Source organism: Chelonus insularis, unplaced genomic scaffold (genome assembly GCF_013357705.1).
Source record: "Chelonus insularis isolate UGA/USDA-ARS -01 unplaced genomic scaffold, ASM1335770v1 contig_135_pilon, whole genome shotgun sequence".
NCBI lineage: Eukaryota > Metazoa > Arthropoda > Insecta > Hymenoptera > Braconidae > Chelonus > Chelonus insularis.
The window spans coordinates 125,545-152,486 of NW_023276376.1; the positions used below are offsets into that span (position 1 = coordinate 125,545).

At 28.1% G+C, this 26,942-nt stretch overlaps 4 protein-coding genes across 9 annotated transcripts; 3 read left to right on the forward strand and 1 right to left on the reverse strand.

Moving 5' to 3' along the window:
- Positions 1-661: 661 nt before the first annotated feature.
- On the forward strand, positions 662-5,882 carry anne (anne boleyn). The gene is made up of 6 exons (XM_035095896.1): positions 662-785; positions 871-955; positions 1,035-1,262; positions 1,345-1,644; positions 1,727-1,931; positions 2,017-5,882. The coding sequence occupies exons 1-6, from the start codon at positions 662-664 to the stop codon at positions 5,428-5,430; spliced, it is 4,356 nt and encodes a 1,451-aa protein (XP_034951787.1). The 3' UTR covers positions 5,431-5,882.
- A 4,767-nt stretch (positions 5,883-10,649) lies between these two features.
- On the reverse strand, positions 10,650-13,107 carry LOC118074565 (uncharacterized). Of its 4 annotated transcripts, none has more exons than XM_035095879.1 (4): positions 12,916-13,107; positions 12,193-12,379; positions 11,437-11,530; positions 10,650-11,329 (listed from the first exon to the last, which is right to left on the reverse strand). In XM_035095879.1, exons 2-4 carry the CDS (start codon positions 12,232-12,234, stop codon positions 10,692-10,694), a joined length of 774 nt encoding a protein of 257 aa, XP_034951770.1. In that variant the 5' UTR covers positions 12,235-12,379; positions 12,916-13,107; the 3' UTR covers positions 10,650-10,691. The 4 variants fall into 4 exon arrangements, with proteins under 4 accessions (XP_034951770.1, XP_034951771.1, XP_034951768.1 ...); XM_035095880.1 differs by having other exon boundaries at positions 12,839-13,107; XM_035095877.1 differs by having other exon boundaries at positions 12,669-13,107.
- Positions 13,108-15,717: 2,610 nt separating this feature from the next.
- Positions 15,718-18,069, forward strand: RYa (RYamide). Of its 3 annotated transcripts, XM_035095737.1 has the most exons (5): positions 15,720-15,751; positions 15,995-16,031; positions 16,141-16,335; positions 17,262-17,578; positions 17,818-18,069. In XM_035095737.1, the coding sequence occupies exons 3-5, from the start codon at positions 16,161-16,163 to the stop codon at positions 17,857-17,859; spliced, it is 534 nt and encodes a 177-aa protein (XP_034951628.1). In that variant the 5' UTR covers positions 15,720-15,751; positions 15,995-16,031; positions 16,141-16,160; the 3' UTR covers positions 17,860-18,069. The 3 variants fall into 3 exon arrangements, with proteins under 3 accessions (XP_034951627.1, XP_034951628.1, XP_034951626.1); XM_035095736.1 differs by lacking the exon at positions 15,995-16,031 and having other exon boundaries at positions 15,718-15,751; XM_035095735.1 differs by lacking the exons at positions 15,720-15,751; positions 15,995-16,031 and adding an exon at positions 15,929-15,994.
- Positions 18,070-21,211: 3,142 nt separating this feature from the next.
- On the forward strand, positions 21,212-26,542 carry LOC118074406 (proclotting enzyme-like). The gene is made up of 9 exons (XM_035095593.1): positions 21,212-21,248; positions 23,384-23,850; positions 23,983-24,027; positions 24,477-24,737; positions 25,186-25,271; positions 25,365-25,450; positions 25,549-25,823; positions 25,911-26,068; positions 26,254-26,542. Exons 2-9 carry the CDS (start codon positions 23,388-23,390, stop codon positions 26,410-26,412), a joined length of 1,533 nt encoding a protein of 510 aa, XP_034951484.1. The 5' UTR covers positions 21,212-21,248; positions 23,384-23,387; the 3' UTR covers positions 26,413-26,542.
- Positions 26,543-26,942: the final 400 nt, after the last annotated feature.

Consider the following 26,942-nt stretch of genomic DNA (forward strand, 5'->3'; position numbering starts at 1 on the left):
TTGGATTACATCGAGGTATGAGTGATAGTGAACGAGCTGTTATAACGCCTCGCATTGGCTGGCGAAAACTTGCTGATCCTGGAGACTGACACGAGTACGAAGAATTAATTGCGGTTTACCGATAGCAGTTACCGCAATATAATAATAATTACTATTATTATTTTATAAAAAAAAGAATTATTATACAAAGAAAATACAAAGGAGAACATTTGTATGTCATCCAGATGTATCAAAAAAATTGTTTGATAGATAAAAGGACTTTGAAAAGAGATCCAAAGATGGCTGGACACCGGTGTCGGTAGCAGACGGAGTTTTTCATTAATAGAGTTTAAAAAAAATCCCTCATTATTTAAAAATTATTTAACAATCACTTGTGCCATTCTATCAAAAAAGTAAATAATTCGTTGATCAATTGAATACATAATTTATTGAAAGAACAATAGGATATTTCTTGTGAAAATCCTGTGGACAATAATTTAATAGTGATTAAGTGGTACTTATACGTTAACTAGAAGAGAATTTAATAAATTTATAATAATCCTAATTATAAAAACAACAGTAAATAACAAGATAGATATTAATATTAATACTAATAAATCATTATAATAGTTGTAATAATATTTATTCAGTGATAAATATCAATCCAATTTATATAAATATCATGCCTGCAACTCCGAATAAGCTCAATTTGGGCTTTGCTAAAAATGCTTACAACGTTTTTAGCAATCGTAATCCAAGCAATAATAATGAGAATCAGATCGAACAGAAGACAGAACTGTTAGAGGGTAAAACAACGATTTTTACTTGGAATCAATAATCTATATTGTTATTCTGTCTATAATGAGATCAATGACTTTTTTTATGTTTTAGGAACTCGGGGTAATGGCTTGCTACATCTCAAAAATGGAGTCGACTATATCAATCCTGGCGAAGAAGATCAAATGGAAATTTATGGGTAAACACAGCTGACGAATATTTAGAGAAGATCATTTTAATATAATAGAGAATTAATGTTGAATGATATATTTTTTCAGATATCAAAAAAATAAAATTTATACCATAATTACTTGGTTTTTTATCATCATTACTGGTGGACTTTTGAGGCTAATTTTCCATTGGATTCCTCATTTAATGCTACGAGCTACCCATTCAAAGTGTTCTCTAGAAGAGGCTGATACTGTCTTGCTTGTGGAGCGATTCCAGGGCAAGCATGCATATTATCACGTTAAAAAATTAAGGACAATGACAATTCAAGATGTTACGTAAGCGAGATTTACTTTTATTCGTTTTCAATGATATTAAATTTCGTAATGAAAATAATAATAAACGAGTTTTATATTACAGAAAGAATGCTGTAGATAGTGATACACTGATTGATGAACCCTGGGCAAGCTCTGGAAGCTTTGGTTCAATTAGTTTTAATAATATTGTTGAAAATGATGAATCTTCAAAACTTTCAATTCACCTCTATGGAGGACACTTTAAACAAGTATCATCTATTATAACTTTTAGTTGTAAAAAATTGACATATGTTTGGGATACAGAAAGATCTGAATTCATGAAATTAGCTGGTTTAGATGTTGGAGTTTCAACATGTACATTACATCAAATGCATGGCTTAAGTTCTCGAGAACAATTTCTTCGGTAATTAAATAAATCATACTTGTTTTACGTAATAACTCTTATTCTCATTATATAATAAGTAATATAATAATTTATCTTACAGACGAAGTGTTTACGGAAATAATGAAATAGTCGTTCCTGTAAATAGTTTTTTACGTTTACTTTGTCTTGAAGCATTGAATCCATTCTACGTCTTCCAACTTTTTAGTTTTTGTTTGTGGATTGCTGATGATTATTATTATTATGGATTAGCTATAATGACAATGTCTTGTTTTGGAATAACAATGGCAGTCTTCCAGACTCGTAGAGTAAGTAGCAATCAAATCAATTAATAATTGTAATAAATGAAAAGATATGAATATAAAATAATGGTAACATTTAATTGTTTTTCAGAACCAACAAAAATTGAGTTCAACAGTTCATTCATCTGATGTGGCAATAGTAATGCGTGATAGAACAACGGGAAAAACTGATTCTGTAACAGCTGAACGTCTTGTACCTGGTGATATATTGGTAATTCCACCTCACGGTTGTTTAATGCCCTGTGATGCGGTTTTACTCACGGGCAACTGTATTCTAAATGAATCAATGCTCACAGGAGAATCAGTTCCAGTAACCAAAACTCCAATACCTTCATCTACAGAAATAACTTATGATACAAAAGAACACGCACGTCATACGCTATTTTGTGGCACAAAAATTATACAAACTCGATATTTTGGAGGGGAAAATGTTCTTGCTGTTGTTGTAAGAACTGGATTTAATACCAGTAAAGGTGGTTTAGTACGTTCCATTATGTATCCACCTCCAGTAGATTTTAAATTTGAACAGGATTCCTATAAATTTGTTGTATTATTAGCTTGTATTGCGAGTATAGGCGCTATTTATACTATCATTAACAAAACAATGCGTGGAATATCTGCTCGAGATGTTGCTTTAGAAGCTCTGGATTTAATAACTATTGTAGTTCCCCCAGCATTACCAGCTGCTATGACAGTAGGTCGATTAGTGGCTCAAGGTAGGCTGGAGAAAAAGAAAATTTATTGCACCAGTCCACGAGCCATCAATATTTCAGGTTCTATTGATTGTATATGTTTTGATAAAACTGGAACGTTAACTGAGGATGGACTTGACATGTGGGGAGTAGTTCCAGCTAGTGAGAAAAAATTCCAAATTCCAATTAAAAATGTCACTACTATATCAGCTGGAGATTTATTATTCGGTATGGTTACTTGTCATAGTATTACCATTATTGATGGTCAGCTTGTTGGTGATCCGTTAGATTTGAAAATGTTTGAATCAACTGGCTGGAACTTAGAAGAACCTGATGTATCCGATAATACTAAATTCTCTTTGATGTTTCCAACTATTGTAAAACCCCCACGAGATTCAAAACTTCTACAAACTCCGCATCATGAAATTTCTGGTATATCTAATGGAAGACATAATTCCATTACTTCAGAAGTAGAAAACCTTTCTTTAAATAATTTAGCAGCATCTGATGCAGAATTAGCAGAGCAAGGATTGGAAATTGGTATAGTTCGACAGTTTCCTTTCACTTCAAGTTTACAACGTATGAGCGTTATCACCAGAATACTTGGCGCAAATCATTATGATCTTTTTTGTAAAGGAAGTCCTGAAATGATTCACAGCCTGTCAAAGCCACAATCTATACCTCCAGACTTCACTTCAGTTCTCCAAGAGTATACGTCAGAAGGTTACCGAGTTATAGCTATAGGCCATAAATCACTGAATAGATTAACTTACGCGAAAGTTCAACGAATAAACCGTGAAGTAGCAGAGACAGACTTAACTTTTCTTGGATTTGTAATTCTGGAAAACCGTTTGAAGATGGAAACAACTCCAGTTATTGAAGCTCTAAATCGTGCATCTATCAAGACTGTTATGGTGACAGGTGATAATATACAAACAGCTCTTTCTGTAGCTCGAGACTGTGGAATAGTGAAGCCAGAAATGCCTGTGATAGCAGTGACAGCTATACCTCTCGCAAATCAACCAAAGCCTGGACTTTATTTTACCAAAAGTAGTCCTCAGAGTCCAATGTCACCAAATCTTCAAAATAGTATCAGTGAAATGACAGATTTAAACAGCATAGTGTCACTAGAGACTGTAGAAAGCGGATTTGTTGGTAATGTTCGTACTAATGGTGTCAACTATCTCTCTGATAATGTCCAAAAAATTTCAGCTTATAAATACGTTTTTGCATTAACTGGGAAAACTTGGGCATTAATTAAACAGTATTATCCAGATTTGATAGCAAAAATAGCCACTAGAGGAGCTATTTTTGCTCGAATGTCACCTGATCAAAAACAACAATTAGTTCAAGAGCTTCAAGGACTTGGTTATTATGTTGCTATGGTTGGAGATGGTGCTAACGATTGTGGAGCACTGAAGGCCGCGCACACTGGAATTTCACTGTCTGATACAGAATCATCAGTAGCCTCGCCATTTACATCTAGAGAAACAAATATCTCATGTCTTCTATCCGTAATCCGTGAAGGACGGGCAGCTTTAGTCACATCTTTTGGTATATTCAAGTATATGGCAGCATATTCTTTAACTCAATTCGTTTCGGTCATGATTTTATATCATATAGACTCTAACTTAACTGATTTTGAGTTTTTGTACATTGATTTATTTATTATTTCGGTTTTCGCTTTCTTTTTCCCAAGGACTCGTGCTTATGACGGTCCTTTAGTAAAAGATGCTCCACCTACAAGTTTGATCTCAATATCATCAATTCTTAGTTTATTCTCTCAAATCATTATTGTCACTATATTTCAGTATTTAAGTTATTGGTATCTTCAACAAAATGAATGGTTTGAACCATTTGATTTGTCCAGTCGCAAAGATAAAGATGACGTGTCATGTTATGAAAATTATACCCTTTTTATTATTAGTTCAATACAATATATAATTTTAGCTGCTGCATTTTCTAAAGGACACCCTTATCGGAAATCAATATTTACTAATTATGGTTTGTTAGGGTCGTTTATTTTAATGTCTTTATTTTCAGTTTACTTGGCCATTTATCCTTTTGAATGGCTAGCACAACAGTTTGAATTAGTTTTACCAGAAGATATGAATTTCAGAATAATGTTAGTTGTTTATGGAGCAATTAATTTTGTCCTTTCTCTGATTATTGAAAAGTTTTTCATTGAATACTTGGTGTTCTCTAAATTGCGGTATCATTGGCATAATGTTGATAAATCAAAAAAGAAATTTTTGGCAATTGAACGAGATTTAGGAAGAAATTTAAAATGGCCACCAATAACTGATGAACCATTGCCAGAAACTGCACCAGATTTATTATTGAGACAAACTACAGTGACAGAAGTTAAAATTGAGAAAAAAATTGAGAGAAATGACTCAATATCTGATTCTAGGTTTTTAAATAGTCCTACCTCGGTCCAAAAATTTGGATCAGCACGTGAAGTAACTTTAAATCCTCAATGTCTTATTAATGATCGTCGAAATACAGTTTCAATGCAAACAGTGCCAATTAGTTTTGAAGATCAGGAATTGAATCGAGTTAGAAGAGGACGTTTGATACGTGAAGTAGATTTGACACCTAAAAGAAGACATAATTCTGAATCGGAAAATGGTGGAGTTGATAGTGAGAATAATTATCGATTAACGAAAATGAATCCTATCGCAACACTACCAAGAAATTCAATGATAAATCAAACACAAAATAAACTTAAAGATAATACGAGAACTAATAAAGATCAAGACTATCGTAAAGGTACTCAAAGTGTATTAGAAATGGATGTTTTGCCATCTTGAGATGAGGCTTTTCCCTTTGTTTTTCTAACGAAGGTTTATAAAAAATTAATAATAATTGGTGTAGGTACTTTATTGAAAATTTGCACAGGATGCAGTTGACTTTAGCATTTAATTTAAAAAAAAATGTTAAATATATGAATATATATACATAAAATGCAATTATTAGTTATCCTAATTATTTAATAAGTTAATCTTTTAATAAATTGAAAAATAATTGAATTACTTAACTAAGAAAGAGAATCAATTTTTGATAGTTAAATCATTTTTATCATGCTGTGAAAGTGAAAATATTATTTATTGTATAGAAAAGAAAATTTTTTGAGTTTTTTTTTTACTCAAAATAGATACTATAGTATTAAATATATCAATTATTTCAGTAGAAATCTCACTGAGTTATCAAGTATTATTATACTTATTTACAAAAAAATGAACAAATTACATGGGTTCAATTTATTATTTCTGTTTTAAGATTCATTTTCACTTATCCTATTGTCTATCTGTATTTTTTGAAACTAGTTTTACCGGAGGCTTTAATACTTTTTCTAGTAAAAATAATGAATTTTTCGATTTACTTAACTTTTTTATGTCTAATTATTATCGTCATAACTGTTACTATTGTTCATTAATACTTAATTAAACATTACTATAGTCTCGATCTGTTGTAAATTAAATAAAACAAATTAAAGTAAAGTTATAATAACTGATATAATGATGATAATAATAAAACAACATGAAAAAATTAAATATAATGTATGATGAAATGAATTGAAATCAAATATGTTAAAAAATAAATAAATCATTAAAATAGTGAAGATGTTAGCATATTCATTTTCTCCTTCGATAAATGTGTAAAAAAAAGAAAATTAACAAACCGTGTTTACGGGTAACAATATCAAATTTTATTTCTATGAATAAATATAAATATAAATCATTGATTTATAAACACTTGTCCATAAAAATACTAATGACTGAATCATTTATTAAATTACATTTTTTAATAAAAAATGAAAATGACATTTGTGAAAAACTACATTTATAGTATTTGATTGGAAATCTTTATAACATAGACATATTTTTAAATTATTGGTGAGCATAATAATTAGAAATAATTTTGGATAAATACAAATATGTTAAAAATTATTTATCTGAATTGAATTAGTTAAGAAATAAAGAATTTTTTTGAATTCAATGTTAGTTATTTATTATTACTATTACAGTTAATCCTAATAAAATCATTTATTAATTCTAATCGACTAGATGATTATTGTGATAAATGTTAGTATATTAATAAGATTCTTACTTTCATAATTAAAAGTATGGTTTTCGTAAGTTTCTTTGCTAATATTTTTATTTATTTCTAGTGTCAATGTAATTAATCAAGTTGACTTTTTTAATTGATTATAATAGTTTTGTCTAAAGTAATGAGTATTCTGGTTCATCTTTACTGGCAAGATTGAGCATAGCTTCCAATGAAATAGAATAAATTATCTATAAACTTTTTCTAATATATAATTCTTATTTAAATATTGTTTTTTATAATCCATATTAATAATATTACTTTTTTTTTAAAGTCAATCTTTATAATGTGAATATTAATTTGTACAAAATGTTGAAGTAAAAATATTTCCTATTCACACAAAAAAACTAGAAATAATAGTACTAACAATTATAGTAAATTTTCTATTACTATATAATGACTTTAAATTGATGTTTTGGTTTAGTTCCGATAAATGGCAACATAGTCGTTATTTAATTCAAATATTCATCATTTTTTGAATTAATCTTAATAATTCACCTAATTTTTTATAGCTATATATATTTTATAAATTTTTTAATTAATCTTGTAAAAAGATTATCGATAATGATTGGTGTAAAATAAATCATTACCACGAAACATTGCTTCAAGTGTTAATTGTTTATTATATTGAATGCCTTGAGATTCGACAATTTCAACAAATCTCAGATATCTTTTCCAAGCAGTCACCACAGCCACATCCTCTTCCGTTGGATATTCAGTTTTATCTGCAACTTCCTGACCAGTGAGTGTTGATTCCGTAGGTTGACATGTATTTTGTGTTTCAGGAATCATCTATAAAAAGACTCTTTCTTTTTTATTCATATCAAAACCTCATTAAAATTAAATGATAATAATAAATAAAAATAAAATATAAATAAAATATAAATGGTTTTACTTCGATTGAATCTGTGAATAAATTTAATGCACTAATTTTAAATTATGACCATTAATATTAACTAATATAATGTTTGTAGGAAGTGTTGTAGACATGTATGTATATATATACATATATATATGTATATGTGTTAAATATAACACCACTCCACCTCTTCAAATCAATACTGCAGGACGTGAATAAATCAGAATACACCCTTAATAGCACCAACATTTTACGATTCATTAAGAAGAATTTTAATATTAATTCTTGCGAAATGGATTCAAGTTTAAAGATGTTCTATTAATACCTCATTTCAACATATATCTTGTTGATTATTTATATATATTCACGTTATTTGAAAACTTATGATCAAAGTTTTAAATAAATTCATTAAAGAACCTTTCTGAGTTACGGTATTACGTCATGCAATAATTTATTCATCAACATGAGTTAAATTTTATTTGCATTGCGAAAGAAGATAAATAAATAAACGAAACGAAACTTGTAATTTACTTACCTTCGTTAATGTTGCTTTTATTTAATTTGTGAGGGATGAACTGAAAGTTGAAGTTTTTTAGTTTTTAAGGTCAACAAAAAATTTAATAATGTCTAATATTGGCGGGAATTCCAATGATGAAATCAGTCACTATAATAGTTAAACCGGAGAAGACTGGAGTAGACGTAGCAACTAACAATAAGTGACTGAACTGAGCGGAGGAAAAGAAGAATATCAGCTGGGGTCGTAGCCGCCCCCTCTCTCGGGACGACAATAGTCTTTATTGCTGCATGTGAAGGCCATATGTCCCTTTTATTTAATTTCTTGTTTTTTTTAAATCTTTCCTTTAAATAAATGCACCAGCATCTACCAACAAATTGCTTACTGACATTTCAATAAATTGTTTACACACTCAATAATGACCAACATACTCGGAGTCAACATGAATTCACTTTGTCTGCTAGTATTGTTACCATGTCTACTGAATTTTGTAATTCATTAAATTTTCAATCTGAACTTCTTTATTTATTTATCCAATGTCTGTAGAGCATGAATAAAAATAAAAAAAAGGATCATTTAATAAAATAACTATAAGAAAAAGATAGAACTAATGCGGGTACTTTTAAATGAAAACATAATTTATTAATTTTTTAAGATCTTTTGTATGTAAAATAAAAGATGAGATATAATATAAAAGTACTTAAGACGAAATAAGTTGTATGAAACTCTTTATTATAATAACATGTGAGCTTTGGGGAATAAAGTAAAATAAATTGGCTAAATTGCCATACTTTAAAATCGTGACAGACATATTATAAAGATTGTTATTATATAAGTTATCACATAATAATTTTAGTTTATTGGTTAATAAGATATGCATTTTATTTCAAACATCATGAAAAATTTTACTAGTTTTAAATCTTGTGATAATCTAATATGTTATTAATCGCATTATTTATAAAACCTTCGAATTTTCACCCTCACAGCTGACATAAAAAATTTACCATATGACGTGAATCCACCAGCTGTTTCTTCCCACTCTAGATCGAAAATTTTATCTCTATCGCACATGACAGTGAGTTCTAGAATACGTATTATTGTGAGTAAAAAAAAAAAAAGCGTACCAAGTGTTAAAAAAAGCCTACATCCATGCATGGAGCCAATGATCTTACTGATATAACAGGATGTTCAACAGACTCTTTAGGCTTCCTTCCATTCTTTTTGATTTTTTTTTTTTTGTATACTTTTTTTACATTTGTTTAATTATTATATTTTAAAATTAAATAAATCTTAAACTTCGTTGTCAATAATTGTTTATTTTGTTCACGAAATGATTTAAATGCCAATAAAGTGTTGGAAAGTGTAGAAGGGTTGAAGTTGATGCTTAGAAGTAAGTATTGGTTGTATTTTAATGGAAGAGAAGAAAATAGTTTAAAAATAAATTTTTTTTAAAATAAGGAGTATCAGTACTTTCGCATAGCAACTGACTCGATTTATTGTAGTCTTCGAAACAGATGATTTTGGAAGACAACAAAAATACGGGGGATCCGATTGGAGAAGAGAGCAGATGCATGGCATGTGCTACGGAATAACACCAGATGCCCCATTGGCGTAGAATAGTTGGTAACTAAAGAATATGATAAAACATGTCCTTTACCTTTTAAAAATTATCAAAGGAAAGGGAAACTCAATTAATTTAAAATTATACATGACACAAAGGAAATTGTTTTGTGTACTGGCACGCGACTGAATTTTCTGGCAGCAATTTCTGACACGTGCGAAATTGAACAGAATATTTATGAAATATATAAATAATAAAAACATTAATTTAAACATTATTTTATAATTGTAATATTGATTAAATATATTTCAAAAATCGCACAGCATTTATTTTGAATATTTCAATAGTCTAAATTATAAAATTAGATATAATTAGAATATCCAATAAACTGATGTAGTTTTTTGTATATTCATCATTAAAGATACAATATAATTTTTAATGTAAAAATTAACAGTATCGTAATTTACATATGTAATAAGTTAAATAATTATTATACATATTTACAAGTGTATCCTTCAGTAAATTACTCATTATTACGTTAACTTTAACAAGAAAGCAAAACTATTTAACGCGAGCAATTAATAGATAAAAAAATTACTTAAAGCCGTTATGTTTTTAGTAAAAATATTTACTTTCTTCATTTTATGAAGAGATAATTAGAATGGATAACTATTCAATAATAAAATTCCTTAAAATTATTCACTTAAGTGCTTTATCTCAGATTACCAAAATCATTTAAAAACCATATCTCAGTATGATATTGTTACCAATTAATTTTATTATTAAATTTTGAAATTTCAATATATATTGCAAATAATTTGTTCCAACTTATACGAAATTATCACGTTTTAATTATAATTATCAATTGGAATACGAATTTACTAATTTACAAAATAAAATCACTTAACTGATGAACACTCAAAAATTTTGTCCCCTTCACAAAAAGATATGATGAGCAAATAAATTTTAATGATAGTAAAAAACATTGTATGTTTAATTATTATTTTTATTACGACTATAAGAATTGATATTAAATTAAATACTGAGTAAAAGTCTTATCTTTTTGTGTAAAAAGGTGGTTTTTCAATGCTAAAATAGTCGGATGATGTGGAGGAAGTCCTTCTTTTTCTATCAGATATCGTATAGCTTCATGAGCACAGGCATTCCATCCTGAGTCCCAAGACGATGTATATGAAGATAGGCCTAATGACATTTTATCATCTGGAAGTGTTTCAAAGTTTTCTTCATCAACTTTTAACCTTTTTCGTGATCCATATTCATCAATAGATGCCATATCAACTGAAGAATAATCACTTGATGAATTTCCAAGTTTCTCTAAAACACTTTGATGATGAAAGGAATTTGAAAAATTACTAGAATATGCCCTATTTTGATCAACTTCTATAGATTGAGTTGGGTATTCATGAGTTTCTGGAAATCGTGTTGATGTATTTTTTAATAAAAAACTTTGCTTTTGAGAATATCTTAATTCTTGGGCAAGAGAATTTGCTAATTGATGGAGTAATTTGACATTTCCTCGCTTTCTTATACTCTCATTACTTTCATTGTCTTCTAGGTCTACTTCCACTCCTTCATCTTCTGAAGACGAATAAAAATCATCATCAGAGTCCTCAACGCCTAATAGTGTTAACAGTCGTTCTGCAGCATCTAGAAAATAATTATCAATCATATCAAAATCCTAGTATAGTAAATTAATAAACAATTAAATAAACTTTAATCTCAAGGACAAAATAATTTTCGCTATCTTGAATTACCATGTATTGTTGAAGATGAATTTGAAATATCAGTTGCTAAATTAATGAGGTCATCTGTATTACCATCGTCATTTCCATAATCCATTACTGTATCCTAATAGAAGAAAAAATATAAATAAATATTAAATAATATTCATTTATCGATACTTTGTTATTAAATCAAGTTATAAATATAAAAATAATATGACACTTCAAATATCTTATGATAATATCAATATTATTGTACTAAAGTAATGAATATTTCAATACTTCAATAACAAGTGCTTCAATTTTATAAATGTAATATGTATTCAAATATGATCAACAAGATCAAGGTGATTTCCTTTGGAAATCAAATTCATTGTATGTATAAGTAAAAATAATGTTTTAAATAATTGTTAATTTGGTCATATTTTTTCACTATTTACGAGACTAATTTTATGAATATTCATGAGTTTAAAACACGACGCTCCGTTTAATAGAATATTCAGATTTTATGATATTATTTTCTTAAATTGATTTTTTTAATGAAGATTTTTATTGATCATAATTTTTTAAAAATTAATTCATTGTTAAGTACTTGAAAGTTAGATGATTAATTAATCATAGTATTATATTACGGGCCGCAAGTATACAAATCAACGTAAATTAATGCAGACTAGTTTACATCTTAAAACATGCAAATAGAGCATTATATATCAATCACAGTCATAATAATATACAAGACAATTGTGTAAACGTACGAGCACAAATTTAATCTCAATAAATCTCTTTTACCTCTGACATGGCGTCGTCCATCATGTCACTAGTATCTCGCATGCTCTCTCTTGAATTTTTGCAAATCAGAATTTTCTATTCACTCTGTGCTCGATTTATCTCAAACGGTCTATTCTTATCAATTGTCAGGTTTTAAAAATTTATCATCCTTTACATCACAGATTTTTTATTTATAAATCTTCTAACTCTATTTAAAAAAAATTAATTATTCATTATACACTTTCATCGGAAGATTAAAAGCATTATTAAATCACACTTTTAAAAATTTCTTTAATCTTAATTAAAATTAAATTATTTATGAATTTAAAGAAAATTCCAATAAATTCGCGATATTTTAATAAAGAACAATATTGAAAGAATTAGAAATTAAATTGTTTCGAAATTAGTTTCAATTATTAAATCAATATCATCCGTACTCCTTCAATACTAATTTAAAAATTGAATAGTTAAAGAAATTAAGTCAAGAGTTCACCAACAATGGCCGTCGAAATTCTTGCAATAATTAAATTTATTAAATCTTAAAATAAATGCACAAATTCAAATGCACACGCCACTTTTTTTTTCATTTTTCATTTGATTTTATTCATTATCCATTCGACGTCCTTATTTTCTCTTGAATAACTACACTCCAAAAATATTATCTTACAGTATCATAATTGTATCTTACTAATAAATACATTGAATAAAACAATTAAAGTGAAATGATAATGACAATTGAATTACTTTTTATTTATAATAATGAAAAGAATAAACGACCCATCGAGCCGTACGGCTCTGAGTGTACTGAACGGTGTTGAAGGGTCTAGACGATGAGGAAAAAGGAAGATAAGGAGGTAAAGAGAGACTCCAGACACCAGCAGGCAGACTTGCACTCGACATGACAGCCGAAACGCAGCTGCAGCTACGACGGACACGATGGCGACGAGGACACAACATAACGGCTAATTCTTTCTCTTTTCTTTATTCAATTTTACTCCCGAACCTATCTTTATTCCCCGTACTCCGTTTCCCCACTTGAAAATACTTATAACCGACCCTGAAAGCGAATTGGAGTCCACATTTTCTCACTATTCAATCAAATCGCATTTTCGTTTAAAACTATTTCGACCAATAAGACGACATTTAATGTTGGCGCGAAATTCAAAAGATCAAATTTCAGTCAATTGACACAGCATTGCTCTGTTACTTGAAAGTAGTAGTGTTGTAAGAATAAGATTGTGTCCCTCCAGCTGCCATTTCACCTGTTCGATATATTATTTAAATGCTTCACCTGCTCTGATCTCAAGATACAAAGCAATCATTTGGTTCCTTACCCTTTTTTATGATATTTTTTAAACATATTTTTAGAAAGTTTTAATTGTAAAATAATTCTATAAATAATTTGTACTTTTAACTTTTCCATCCGTTTTTCGTTTTTTTTTCTTCATCTTTTTGGAGTAAAATTAATGAATATCTTGACTCTAACATTTGAACAATAACTTTCTCGCGTTCGATAAATTGCTGAAATAAACAAAATAAAACCATGAACGGATGGTATTCAATGAAAAGTTTCTGGTTAAAGGAAAGTAAACTCATAAAATCTATCGTCACCTATAATTCGAAGTGTTAGAATTAATATATTTATTGCTTAACGGTCTATAAATCAAAAAAACCATGCACTATTTCATTTTTATGATTAATTAAAAATAATTTACTTACTTTTTTTTAGATAAAAAAAAATTAATGGTACTTATATGTGATTGAAAGTGTTTAAATCACTGGTGGTAAACAAAAACCACGTGTTATTAAAAATGTATTTAAGTTTAATTATTTAAATAGTTGTAATTATTTGCTGTTGCTAACTTCATTTTTTTGCTTTGTAATATTATCAATTAACGTTAAATTGGGGGAAAAAAAGAATCTTCATAACCGACATTCGGTTAGTAAGTTAGCTTGAAAATAATTGCCTGAAGAGAAAACAATTTTTTTCTTCGGGGGTTGTATTTCCGCTGCTTCGGATGACTTTATATATTTAAGAACATTTTTATTAAGATTAAAATTAACTTGTAAGATAAAATATAAAACAGAATAGCATATAAATTTTTTTATTTATTAATAAAGGTACAAAGAAACCTATGCCAAAAGACAGAGTGTTTGGAAAAGTTTGTATAATTTTTCTTACATAAAAGAAAATCTTCCCTTACATCAATACAAATCAAATATGAAAAGTAGTTAATGGATTGAAATAAACTATTGTTATTTAAAAAAAAGAAGTAATTCCCCAAATGTTTTCTCTGATAAAATTTTTTATGAATTATCTCTCATCAGCTCCTTAATAATTCCTCAACAGAGAAAATTTGGGAAAGTTTACCTCTTTCACACTAGTTGAATAAAAGTAATTCAATTTGAATAAGTACCACTTCTTGGAGTAATGTAATGAGTTGAATGGATCAATATTTTATCGATGAATTTTTATTAAAGAAATATATAAAAAAGTATTTACACATAATTTGTATCATCACGCACTGATAAACACGATAACATTAATATATTAACAGTTGTTAGACTGAAATGAAATGACACGCATGGGAAAATTTAATCACAAGTCACATGACAATGTTAGCATAGTTTATCTAATAACTTGAAACCGTCAATTAAAAACAAATACCATAATATCGTTTGATTATCATAAACATAAATTTAATCAGATACATTATTAATGCATTTTTACACCTATACATTCGTCAATACGAATTTTCTTATTTGTTCAATAAATAAACCGAAAAGCAAAATTTACTACTTTAATTTCATATGTAACCTATTTCGATTAAATTTAATCATTATTCTTATCGATTTTAGCGATATTATGTGTCTATAAAATTAATGATTTATGATATTATTAAAGCATTTGAAAGACACCTACGAAGAATTTTATGCATACAAGTGCAGAACAAAATTTTTTAAGAAAATTTTCTTTCTTATAGGACAAAAATCTATTATTTATTTGGGGCTAAAAATAGACGGTAATTAGATTATCAAATTGAGGTAAGAATTAAAAATACAACTACTGATTCGGACATTTAGACACAAAAAAATAAAAGAGTAAATTTTAACCGAATACATCTCTCGACATTGTTGTAGGCAGAGTAACTAATTTAATACGACTTTGAAGCACAAAAAAAATCTGTCTTTTTAAATGAACACATTCATCCTTCAGGAAAAGAAATGTTTTTTTTTCGGCATTTAAGGCTGATTATTTCCTAGTTCTTTTTCTTTTCGTTTGATTGATTTTAGATGTTTGTTAATAAAATTAAAACTTTTCCCTCTTTTTCTTTTTATTTTTTTAATCAAATTACCAAAATAACAAAGCAAAAATTTGATTGAATCGATATAGTTACGTGTCAAATCGTGAATTGAAACAAGGAAAAGTAACCCTTGATTAAGGGGTCAAACTTCCCTCTCTTTTTTTCTTTCAGTCTCGTAGGTGGATGGGAGCTTCTATATAAAGCCCTCGTCTAAGCTCCACTAACCCGCAGTCGTTTGAACCTCGTACTTTGAAAACCATTTTTTACCACTTCCGGTAATTCATTTGAAATTAAAATTTTTAATAAAGACATTCATCATATAATTCGTTGACAACTATAGTGAATGTTTTAATTTGTATTTTAATTATTTAAATAGAACATTAATATAACTATTTTATTACCGTTGTCAAAAATTTTTTTGTTAAACATTGAAAAATTATGTCATAAAAGAAATATGTTTAGTGAATTGATTAAGAATAAACAATTGAATAGAAAAATAATAATATTGGAGCTTTCAGGTAAATAAATAAATAAAATGTACAAAAAGAAATTTGAGTAAGTAAATATTTAAATGTTAATAAATAAATGTTATTAAACATTAAAATTATTGATAATGGTGGTAAATTTTTGGTTTAATTAACCAGATGATATTTTTATTAAATAGATTGTAAAATATTATTTGGAATGGTGAAGAAAATAAAAAAATACAAATTCATGAGTATGTCAAGAATCAACTCTAAGATAATCGAGATGATCGCATGTCTGTGGATCATCCTTACCCTCTCAAGCGTCGCTATGTCTCAGCCCAACTTTTACACTCACGGTCGTTATGGAAAACGTGAGGAGACAGCACATACATGTAAATATGTATTACTTTTCAAGTTTACTCTATCGTATTATTATGCTCTTTAAATATTTAAATCGTTTACTCTAATATTAAAATCGACATGAAATTTCTCGATATCCCTTCTAACAAATAAATGTGAAATGATAAGTTAATATTACACTTACAGTTTTTATTATTTACACGGTTTAAAATAAATAGAAATTATTTACTTTTATAATTCTTTTTTAAAAGTACTCCAAAAAATTATTGACAAAGAAAGCATGCAAGCCAACAACTCTAAAATCGTTTTCTTCCATTTTTTTTTTTTTTGCATAAAGCATTTATTGCAAAAAAAATCAAAATTTATAAAGCTAATTTTTTGCAGTGTTTTAAATTAGTAGTTGTGTTAATGTTATTTAGTTTCTTTATTGATACAGGACTAAACACTGTACTTCATTAATGAAAATATGAATTTACAACAATAATTTGGTTAATTAAAATATAAATTAAAATGCAATTCTTATGTTGCTTTTTCGTGTTTCGACAAATTTTGGCTTATTAATTGAAAATATATTTTACTTTAATTAAATAAAAACCATTTTGTGGTACATGTAAAATGATGAATAGATTGAAATTTTTAAAAAAGATTAGAAACGAAAAAGATAATTACAAGTCGCTTTACGGTTTAACGTTTAATTAACCTAATTATAGAGTGTATATTTGATCTTAACAGAAATTTTTTTCCACCACCAAACACTAATGACTTGATACGATACCACACTAGTACCTCAGGTCATCATGAAACTTGACGCTGAATTTACGTTTGTTGTAATTTACCAATAATTGGTAGTAATCATGATTGAGTTACTGTTATTTTAATACTTTTAAATCTAAGATTCAATCTATTTTTAGAATAATTATTTAATTAATACTGTAAATTAATGTGGATATTTTTTTAGCCTTAGATCCATCAACCTTTTTTTCGGGAAGTAGGTATGGCCGAGGGGATTCAGAGTTCAAAAATTCTAATTTAGATGAAAAAAGTGTTGAATTATTACCGCGAGTTGATCGATTTTTTCTTGGAAGTCGATATGGAAAAAGAAAAATGTATCCAGACGTATCGGACAAAAGATTCGCATCTTTGAAAAATATAGAAGCGGCATTAAAGTACAATGATCATATGGGCCATCAAAAATCGATTAGTAATAGTCTCAATCAAGCTGATTATCGAAATCGCGATGAAAATAAGTCTCATTTGCTACTAAAGTCAATGAAGGTAATTGGCATATTTTTTTACATATTATACCAGTTACTTATTGTCGAGTTACTATGTTAGATATATTACATGATAAGCTTACAGTCAATAACATAAGTAATGTTGATATTGATATTTTTTTGAAGTGACTTTTTATGATCTATAAAAAAATGTTTTATTGAAATTATTTTCATTTTGAGTGACTTTTTTTTATGTATACATATTGAAATGAATTTTTTTAATAAAGTAAATTACTACAGATAATGAATTATCCGAATCTGAAACGCCTGGAAGAAAAATAAATTACAACTAAGTGGAATCATCCTAGTATGAAAATGCACAATATCTTTATTTCTGCTTTTCACATTTCGACGATAAATGCAATGTTATGCCATACAAATTTAAGAAAAATTTTCTCCGAAGACTGAAATATTATATAAAACTGGAAATGTCCGAAGAGTCAGTATTATAGACTATTATAAATTATAATCGATTGGAAATAAATTGATAAATAAAATATCCCAATAAATAAATAATTATGTATTATTGTGGTTGTAATTATTGTATATTATAGAGTATTATTATTATTTTTATTTTGTTATTTTCATCATTTATTATCCATTATTAAATAAATAAATATATAAATTTAATGTTATTATAAATGTTAGTTACTGTCAAATTTTTATTTAATAAGTATTATTAATAAACATCGTTTTTGATTGTAGAAAAGGGTACTTATGAAACATATTAATTGTTAGCCAAAAATGAAGTAAATATATGTAGTGCAGTAATGAAATGTCTGTTACATTTATTTTATTTAAATATATCTATGATATAAATTTGAATTTGTTCAATCATTAAACAAATATTTTTTTTTTATATAAGCAGTATATAAATGGATAAATGTAATTGAATAATAAAAACTGTAACTTTTGAAACTAGGTTGTAACATGACTAATTAAGTAAACTGTGGCCAAATTTGGGCTGGTATGGAGCCAATAAATTATTTATCATTCAAATGATCAAACCTGAAAAATAGACTGACTTATTAAATATTTGAGTCACATATGCATTCACTTTCACTGATGAAAATACAAGTCCGGAAGTTTCGAATAAAAATGTCACATTTTCTGAATGCACTTTGCATAAAATGTAAATATTTAATAAATTTATGCTTTTTTTATTCTCTTTTTGTTAAAATTATTATTTATTAGCCCTTTCATCTATAATTTATATATTATACTCAAAAAGAAAGTAAGATTGAAGGAATTAATTATGACATTAATATTTTGATGATAAGGTCAATAAATTGTAATGACATTCAAGGTCGAATCTCTTTGTCTCTCCAACATAACAATCATGATCATGATGTATTTGGAGACCTACTTTTCAATGATGTCCCGGAGAAAGTAAGAGGAATCCTCAGGCAATTCTTGCGTGCTCGTGAAAGTATAATACATGTATAATATTATACAGACATACTGATGTGAATGTATACACATAAGTTTACTATATGGTATATAGAGAATTCAACAAGTTCTTTACTAGAGAAATAAAATTTTCAAAATTCAAATTTTTTACCTCGAGTTTTTATATTATTTAAATGCCTGATATTATTCATTACTTTCTTGAGTAGAATTTCTAATTGAAAATCAGTGATTATTACCTTTAGAAAATTATTCCTGATTGAACTAATAATTATGCCTAAATTGATGTAACATTCGAATTCGAATTCTCGAACTATGAAAAGTTATAAATGCAATGGAAAAATATTTCATTTGCATAACTAATTTGTTAATGTTCCAAGAATTTCAGGGAACTTGATTACCTTAAAATAATTGTCCATTAAGATATAAATGATAATTCTGGATTGCAATAATAGCAGTAATGCGTTAAAATCTAATTCTTTTTTTTTTTACTTTCCATGCTTTCAATTTAAAGTTTGTTGTTATTGCCTTGTGGAATCAACTAAAACCGGATGTGTCTGATTGGAAAGTCTTTAAAAATAATTATTGCTTCAAACGTTTGAAAGAAAAAACTCGACTGTTTTTTTTTATAACGAATATTATTAATAGTTATGTATCAATACGGTATTACAATAGCATTTTTTTTTTTAAATAAAACAAATAATATGATAACTCTAAGTAAAATCTATTTTTGTCACATTTCGATGATTATTGTGAAATATTACAAAGTAAATTTACGAGTGCGGAACCGAACGAGACGACAAATTGCGAAAAGTGACTTTATTGTATTTTAAAGAATCAACGGTATGAAACGGGGTATGGTAATCTTTAAGAAATGTTTGTCTCATTTCCGGTGACACAATCTGTTTTTACTATATTGATAAATTTTATTTCATACTTGAAAATATTAATTTTATTTTTCATACTCAGCATAAAATAAAATGAAAATTTAAAGGGAAAACAAAAGAAAAACGAAAAAGTGTTAAAATATATTAATTTTGGTTAAAAATAATAATAGCTTATACAAAAATATAATTATAGTTAAAGAAATGAGAAAAAAAGGAAGAATTTCCTCAGAAAGTTTTTTTCACGCTCTCGTTAGGTAGTACAATGCATTGTTTCTCTTGTAAGGAAGGATAATGATCATCAATAGTCATTGAAATTATGAACAAGTGCAAAAAATACAAAAGGTATTTTTTTTTCAAAATTATGAGGATGCAATTATTTGACCCAAGTAAGTTAATTATTAGGACATAACTATTTACAATGAAAGGTTTTTTAAAATGACTATCATTGTGTATAACATTATCCTTAAGTAAGTTGGAATTAATTTCAAGACTAATGCTGACAAATGAATAGTTAAAAGTCATAAATAATAAATAGGCAAAAAATGATGATAGTAGGAGGGGGAGAGAATGAGAGAGTTAAAATTTTAAGAGATACATTCGCTGAGAGTCAGTAAAGGTAATATAGTGGGAGAAGAGAGTCACGAGAGAGTTTTACCAACCAAAATGAAACTACTTGTCGGAGAAAGTGAGAGCTAGTCTGTGTGATCTGTGGTGTTTGTGGCATACAGCTGTGGTTGAGCCACTAGCAAGTAACAAGTCGAGTCGAATTGAGTCAACTGACCCAATCGTGTTTTGTGATTTAAAGAAACACAACAAAGAGGTACCGGAAAAATCACAAATTTGAAGCTGGTACCGGCTTCGCCTCGGTCACTTCAACGAGAAGTGCTTTATTTGGGGAATCATTCGATCTATAGCTAAATTAAATCGAGGTGAAGCCAGCTTTCAAACTGTGGATAAAATCAAATAATTGCAGTGGAGAATTTTTGAGTTAATTAATTTAATGGAATAATAAATGTTTTATATTTGCATGTATAGTGATAAATATTATTCGAAAATACTATTATCACTAGGGAATATGACTAAAATAAAAAACAGTTTTACTAAAGTGATGTGACATAATGTTAGATGAAAAAAAATATGAAGAAGGATAAATTAATTTTTCAAATATTTTATTACGAGATGTAATTGTGTAGTGCATTTAATTATTTAGATAATTACACTTGGAAGATATTTATTATATTGAATATAAAAAAATTACCTTTGGCAAAATTTCAAATTAATAGCTGTAACATTAGTAATTATAATAATTAAAATAATAATAATACTCTAGTATTCAAAATTATTGGATTGGCAGGAAAGTGATCAAATAATTATAAGGTAAGAAATCAATAGAATTTTAAATAAAATGTTTTTCATATATTACAATAATAAAATCTTACACTACGAAATTATTCGTTACACAATGGAAAGTTATTCGGTTGTCAGAATAGTGGGAAAAAGATGAAGAACTAGAGCATAAAGAGTTTTGTTTCAAGGCCATGAAGAGAAAAAGAGAAGAGACTGCATCAATAGATCGGAAAGATTTCTTTCACTCACAGTAAATATTAAGAAGGGGAATCTCAGCGCTTGGAAGAAAATTTAAAAAGAAATTGAAAGCGCTAATGTCAATCATCTAGAAAAAAAAAATTTCTCCTTCATGACATTAAAATTGACCAGAAATTTTTTTCTTCTCATACCATCGTATGTACATAAATGAAGTGATTTTATTGATTTACTGATCAATCGATCGCTTCCAGTAATGAGCTTTCACAGTATTTATAAAAGTACACATATACATGTTGACAAGTATGTATATATCACATCATCCAAGTACATATATGTATATTGGATAATGTGATGTGTTCACGTATAGTTCGTTCAACGAGAGAAAGAAAGACATGACTTTCGACGATGCATCTCCTACGAACTGAGGTGAAAGTTCGCAGTTTGCTTTCTTGTAAATTTATCATATAACATTTTTCGATGATTATATATGTAAATTAATAGTGAAAAGGAAACCTATCAATACAAATGCATACTATTTAAATTACATTAAATGGATATTATTTTTAATTGAAAAAAAAATAAAAGAAAAAAAAATATTCAAAGAAGATGAATAAGTTGTTATATAACATTCACAGAAAAACCCAACCCTATATTCATCAGCTCAAATCATCATTTTAAATTGAGAGAAATGAAAAAAAGTTTAAATACTTATCATTATAACGGTTTACTTTAAATAAGATAAAAAAAAAATATTTACTGTTAAATATAATTAAAAGTCCAATGTAATGTCTCGAAATGAAGCAAAAAAAAAAGAGTTATTTCAAAAGCGGAAGTAATGTAAGCATGAATGCGTGAACGTGAACGTGAACTTCATATTATTTCGATAGATTCCTCTTTCTGGCATATAAGACACTTTCACTTACCGCCAAGTGAGTAATATGTGTATATATATACACATTACTTCTTAAGCCCAGTAACCGTTAGAGTTACTCATGGGAATCGTGGTGTATTACTTGTATATAATTTCTTTTTGTTGAATATTATGATTAACTACCTGTCAATATAACAACAAACTCGATTACATGTGTGTTATTATTTATTTCATTTCAATTGTAGAGACATTTAAAAAGCAAAATGTTCCACTCTTAGGTGATCTTTTGTGTGTATTATATGTAGATATTGACGATAAAATTTTCCCAGCTTCTTAATTGAAGGAAAAACCCGTTAGAAAACTTGGTATTGAATCATCCGTAACGTAACAAAAGTTATCGCGTCATCATGGGGTATAATGATGTAATAAAATACGGTACAAAAATTTCGTCAAAAAAAAATGATAAAGAATGTTGAATGAAGAATATTTGTTAAAAGTCAACATTCGTATCTATAAATTAACAGGATGATAACGGAGTAAAAAGAGATTAGCGAGCTTATGTCTATACACATAAATGCATTACATCCCAATTTAATGTGTGATTCACTTTTATTTATGATAAAGAAAAAGCAGACAATCCCATATTATTGCCACTTTCCCTTGTTGTAAATAGTCTTGAACAAGTTTTGTTGCAGTCAATCGCTTTCTCTAACTAATTTTCTTATTTATTTTTTCAAATTTGCTTCATGAAATTTCCCTTTCATGTAAATTTATACGGGTTTTAAGCCATTAATTATTCTTTTATTTTATAATCATTATTATATTCGTATAAAAATTTGTTTCATTCTGAAATCTGATTAAACAAGAGAGATCGTGGCAGAACAAAACACCCAAGAAGTACACCAAGAATATAATTCCTTTTAACTTGTATTATTATTGTGATTAAATAAATTTTGAGTCTTGATTGGTATTTTCCAGAATGTGACTATGTACTGATTTTTGATAACAAATTATTTGATGTTTTAAAAAAACAATTATTTGAAAATAATTGAATTTCTCTACAATCATAATGTGATATAAAATTTTTCATTTCCAGAAATATGATGATGTCAAAGAAATGTCATTGGTTGATAATGGCAATAATATTAATATCTATAGAATGGATAAATTTAATTGAGGCAAAAATACCATCAAAAATTCCAGGAGAAATTTCAAATAATTCATTAAGTAAGACAAAATCAATAAAACCATCAAGAAGAAAACGATATGTACGAATTCCAACATCATCAAATTATCTTTTTGAAAGTTCCGGTATAAGTGTTCGTAATATTGGATATTCTCCAATTTCTCGATTTTCGCCGATTCAAACGATTTCACCAGCAACCTGGCGACAACATAAGTCATTTTGGCGACCATCTGTTGATTTTAATAGACCAGTGATGGCACACAGAACACCGAGATTAATTTTTAGGGATGATTATCCATCAATTCCTAGTAGTGGGGTTGGTTCATCATTCTTTCAAACCAATCAGATCAATTCTGACATTGATGAGGACTTCCGAGGTGAGTTTCCTTACAAATTCAATTATTTATAATTATGACAATAATTGTTATTTTTTTTTTTCTCAGTGTAGATAATAATTATAAAGACATAATTATTTAGTAAAGTGAGGATAATTGGTTTGTTTGTTTCAGATCAAAGAAAACAAATTTTCAGTGATTATCCCAAGCTTGAAACGGGTATGATTAAAAATAATTTTCGTAATAATTAAAAATAGTGTGTCTTTATTCTTCTCATATATTAACATGCTTTTATTACATGTATTTAGATCTACTAACATTAAGTTATTAATCATATGATTTAAAGCTAATGACAGTAGTAAAGCTTCTTGAACAATTCTAAGGTTTTGTTTCACCGGATGTGAGAATGATGAAATTTACTGATAATAGAGGATTTACATCACGGTCACTAATCTTCGAGTTATTATAACCCTGACAAAAATTTAACATCAATTAAATACTGAAATTATCATTATAAACTATGACAATCTTATTATTGACTTGGAGTAATTCATTGTAAAATGATTTCTAAGACGGACATATTAGTTGAAGGACAAACAAAAACAAGTATAAAATTATTTGAAATCATTTTGTGTTGATTGTGGTGGCTGAATGAATTATTTGTGCAGACAAGTCGCGGAAAGAAAAAAAACCACTTTGGGAAGGTGACGAAAGTTTGTGTGCTGACGGACAAACCTGTGAATTTTTTCTAAAATGTTGGATGACAGCTGGGCTATTAGACGGCAGTTGTGGTGGTATTATGTACGCTTGTTGTCAGCGAAAAGACGCTAAAGCTATCTCTGACTATAATCTGGTCAATGCGCCTAGAGAACAGCTACAACATGAGCTTGCATTGGATACAATTACGGAATCTGCTATTGATGATCAGCGTAAGTTCGCCAATCGATGCATGCTTACTTGTTTTTATGCATGTATACATTGGCCAAACCGCATGCATTCTTCTGATACATATTGTAGATTATATTTTCTACTTTTTTCCCTGAACAATCAACTCCTAAAATATGAATGTATATTTTTATTGATATGCATTTAGTCGTTATTTATTTATATTAAGTAACCTGTGATAAACTGTTTGATATAGATCCTTAATGCATTTAACATTACTTTATTTCATGACTTTTTAATACTGAATTACTCCAAGTCTAATAATATCTGTGGGGGCCAAACTTTCATCAAATGTTGATGTGGTTATGGTACTGCTTGATTGGAACATAAGTGTGTAATATTAATTTAAATTATATTGTGATATATGTGTATAATGGCTTCCAATTGTTTTTGTTTGATTTACTAATATTTGTATTTTTTTCCCCTTAATAGAATGTGGAATTTCTTCTAATAAACAAACAGCCCAGAGACGTATTGTTGGTGGAGATGATGCAGGTTTCGCAAGTTTCCCTTGGCAGGTCAGATATTTAAATTATTCATCATTTAATCCTTTTATGAGATTTCATTTAATTGAATATTCCTAACCCACTACTTGTTATTTTTTTGTTTAGGCTTATATTCGAATTGGATCCAGTAGATGTGGAGGAACTTTAGTAAATCGTTATCATGTTGTGACAGCTGGACACTGTGTCGCTAAGTAAATTACATTCCACTATTAATATAAATTACTCAAAATAATTGAACGAACAAATTTCAGTAAAAGGGTTTATTGTGATAAAAAAAATATTTTTCTAGAGCCTCAGCTCGTCAAGTTCAAGTTACTCTTGGAGACTACGTTGTCAATTCAGCCTCAGAAAGTCTTCCAGCCTACACTTTTGGAGTTCGTGAAATTCGGGTGCATCCCTACTTTAAATTCACTCCACAAGCGGATAGATTTGATGTTGCTGTACTGCGATTGGACCGGCCTGTTCATTATATGCCACATATCTCTCCAATTTGTTTACCAGATAAAAATCAAGATTTTCTGGGTCAGTATGGATGGGCTGCTGGTTGGGGTGCTTTGCAAGCTGGTAAGTTATTTTCAACCTTTGTACAAACAGACATAAAGGTAAAAAAGATCAGACCTTTACCGATCATCGATGTATTACTGTTTAAAGGTTCACGACTTCGACCGAAAACCTTGCAGACAGTGAACGTTCCTGTAATTGATAACAGAGTTTGTGAACGGTGGCATCGATCGAATGGTATTAATGTGATTATTTATGATGAAATGATGTGTGCAGGATATCGTGGAGGTGGTAAAGATTCCTGTCAGGTAATTAATTCAATGATTACCGAGTTTTTATTTTATTGTCATCAAAGATAAATTCACTTGCGTGTTGATAAATTAGAAATTTTGAGAGTAATTTTCAATCAATAGCAAGTCGTAATTATAAATTTAAGTGAATAAATCAAATCTGATTAGTATCTAAATAATTAATGAAAAAAAATACTTTTTAGGGAGATAGTGGTGGACCTTTGATGCTGGAAAAAACTGGTAGATGGTACCTTATCGGCATTGTTTCAGCAGGATACTCTTGTGCTCAACCAGGACAACCTGGTATTTATCATAGAGTAGCAAAAACAGTTGACTGGATTACATACGTTATTAATTCTTGATTATTTATATGAATGATTGATAAAAAAAATCTCAATATTTATTAAATTAATGTTTTTTTTGTGTTGTTGTTGTCAAGAAAAATGTTAAGAAAAGCGAAAAAAAAATAACCCAACGTTTTAATTATCAACGAATAAGCAGTAAATTATAAAATATTTGTAAAATATATTTAATTGTGATACGTTATGTATATAGTAATAATAATTTGTTATCAAGTTATCTATGTTTTGAGTCAATTATCATCTGTTTTCTATTTTGCTAAAAGATAGAATTCAATATTGGAAATAGAAGTTTTATATTTAATATTGTAATGCTTAAAGAAATAATCTGCAAAAATGCTAAAAAAATAAAAGTGTTAGCCAGTCTCAAGGGAAATTTAAAATCTCCAGTGTCAATCGTTGTGAGAGGTCGCCAGAGGGGAATAGTGTTGAGAAACAGGAGGATGTTTTTATTTGAAATCATGTGACAACTGAAATAGAATTGGCATTTTGGTTATTATTTTATCTCTTGAATTGGAACTTTTTGTTTTAAA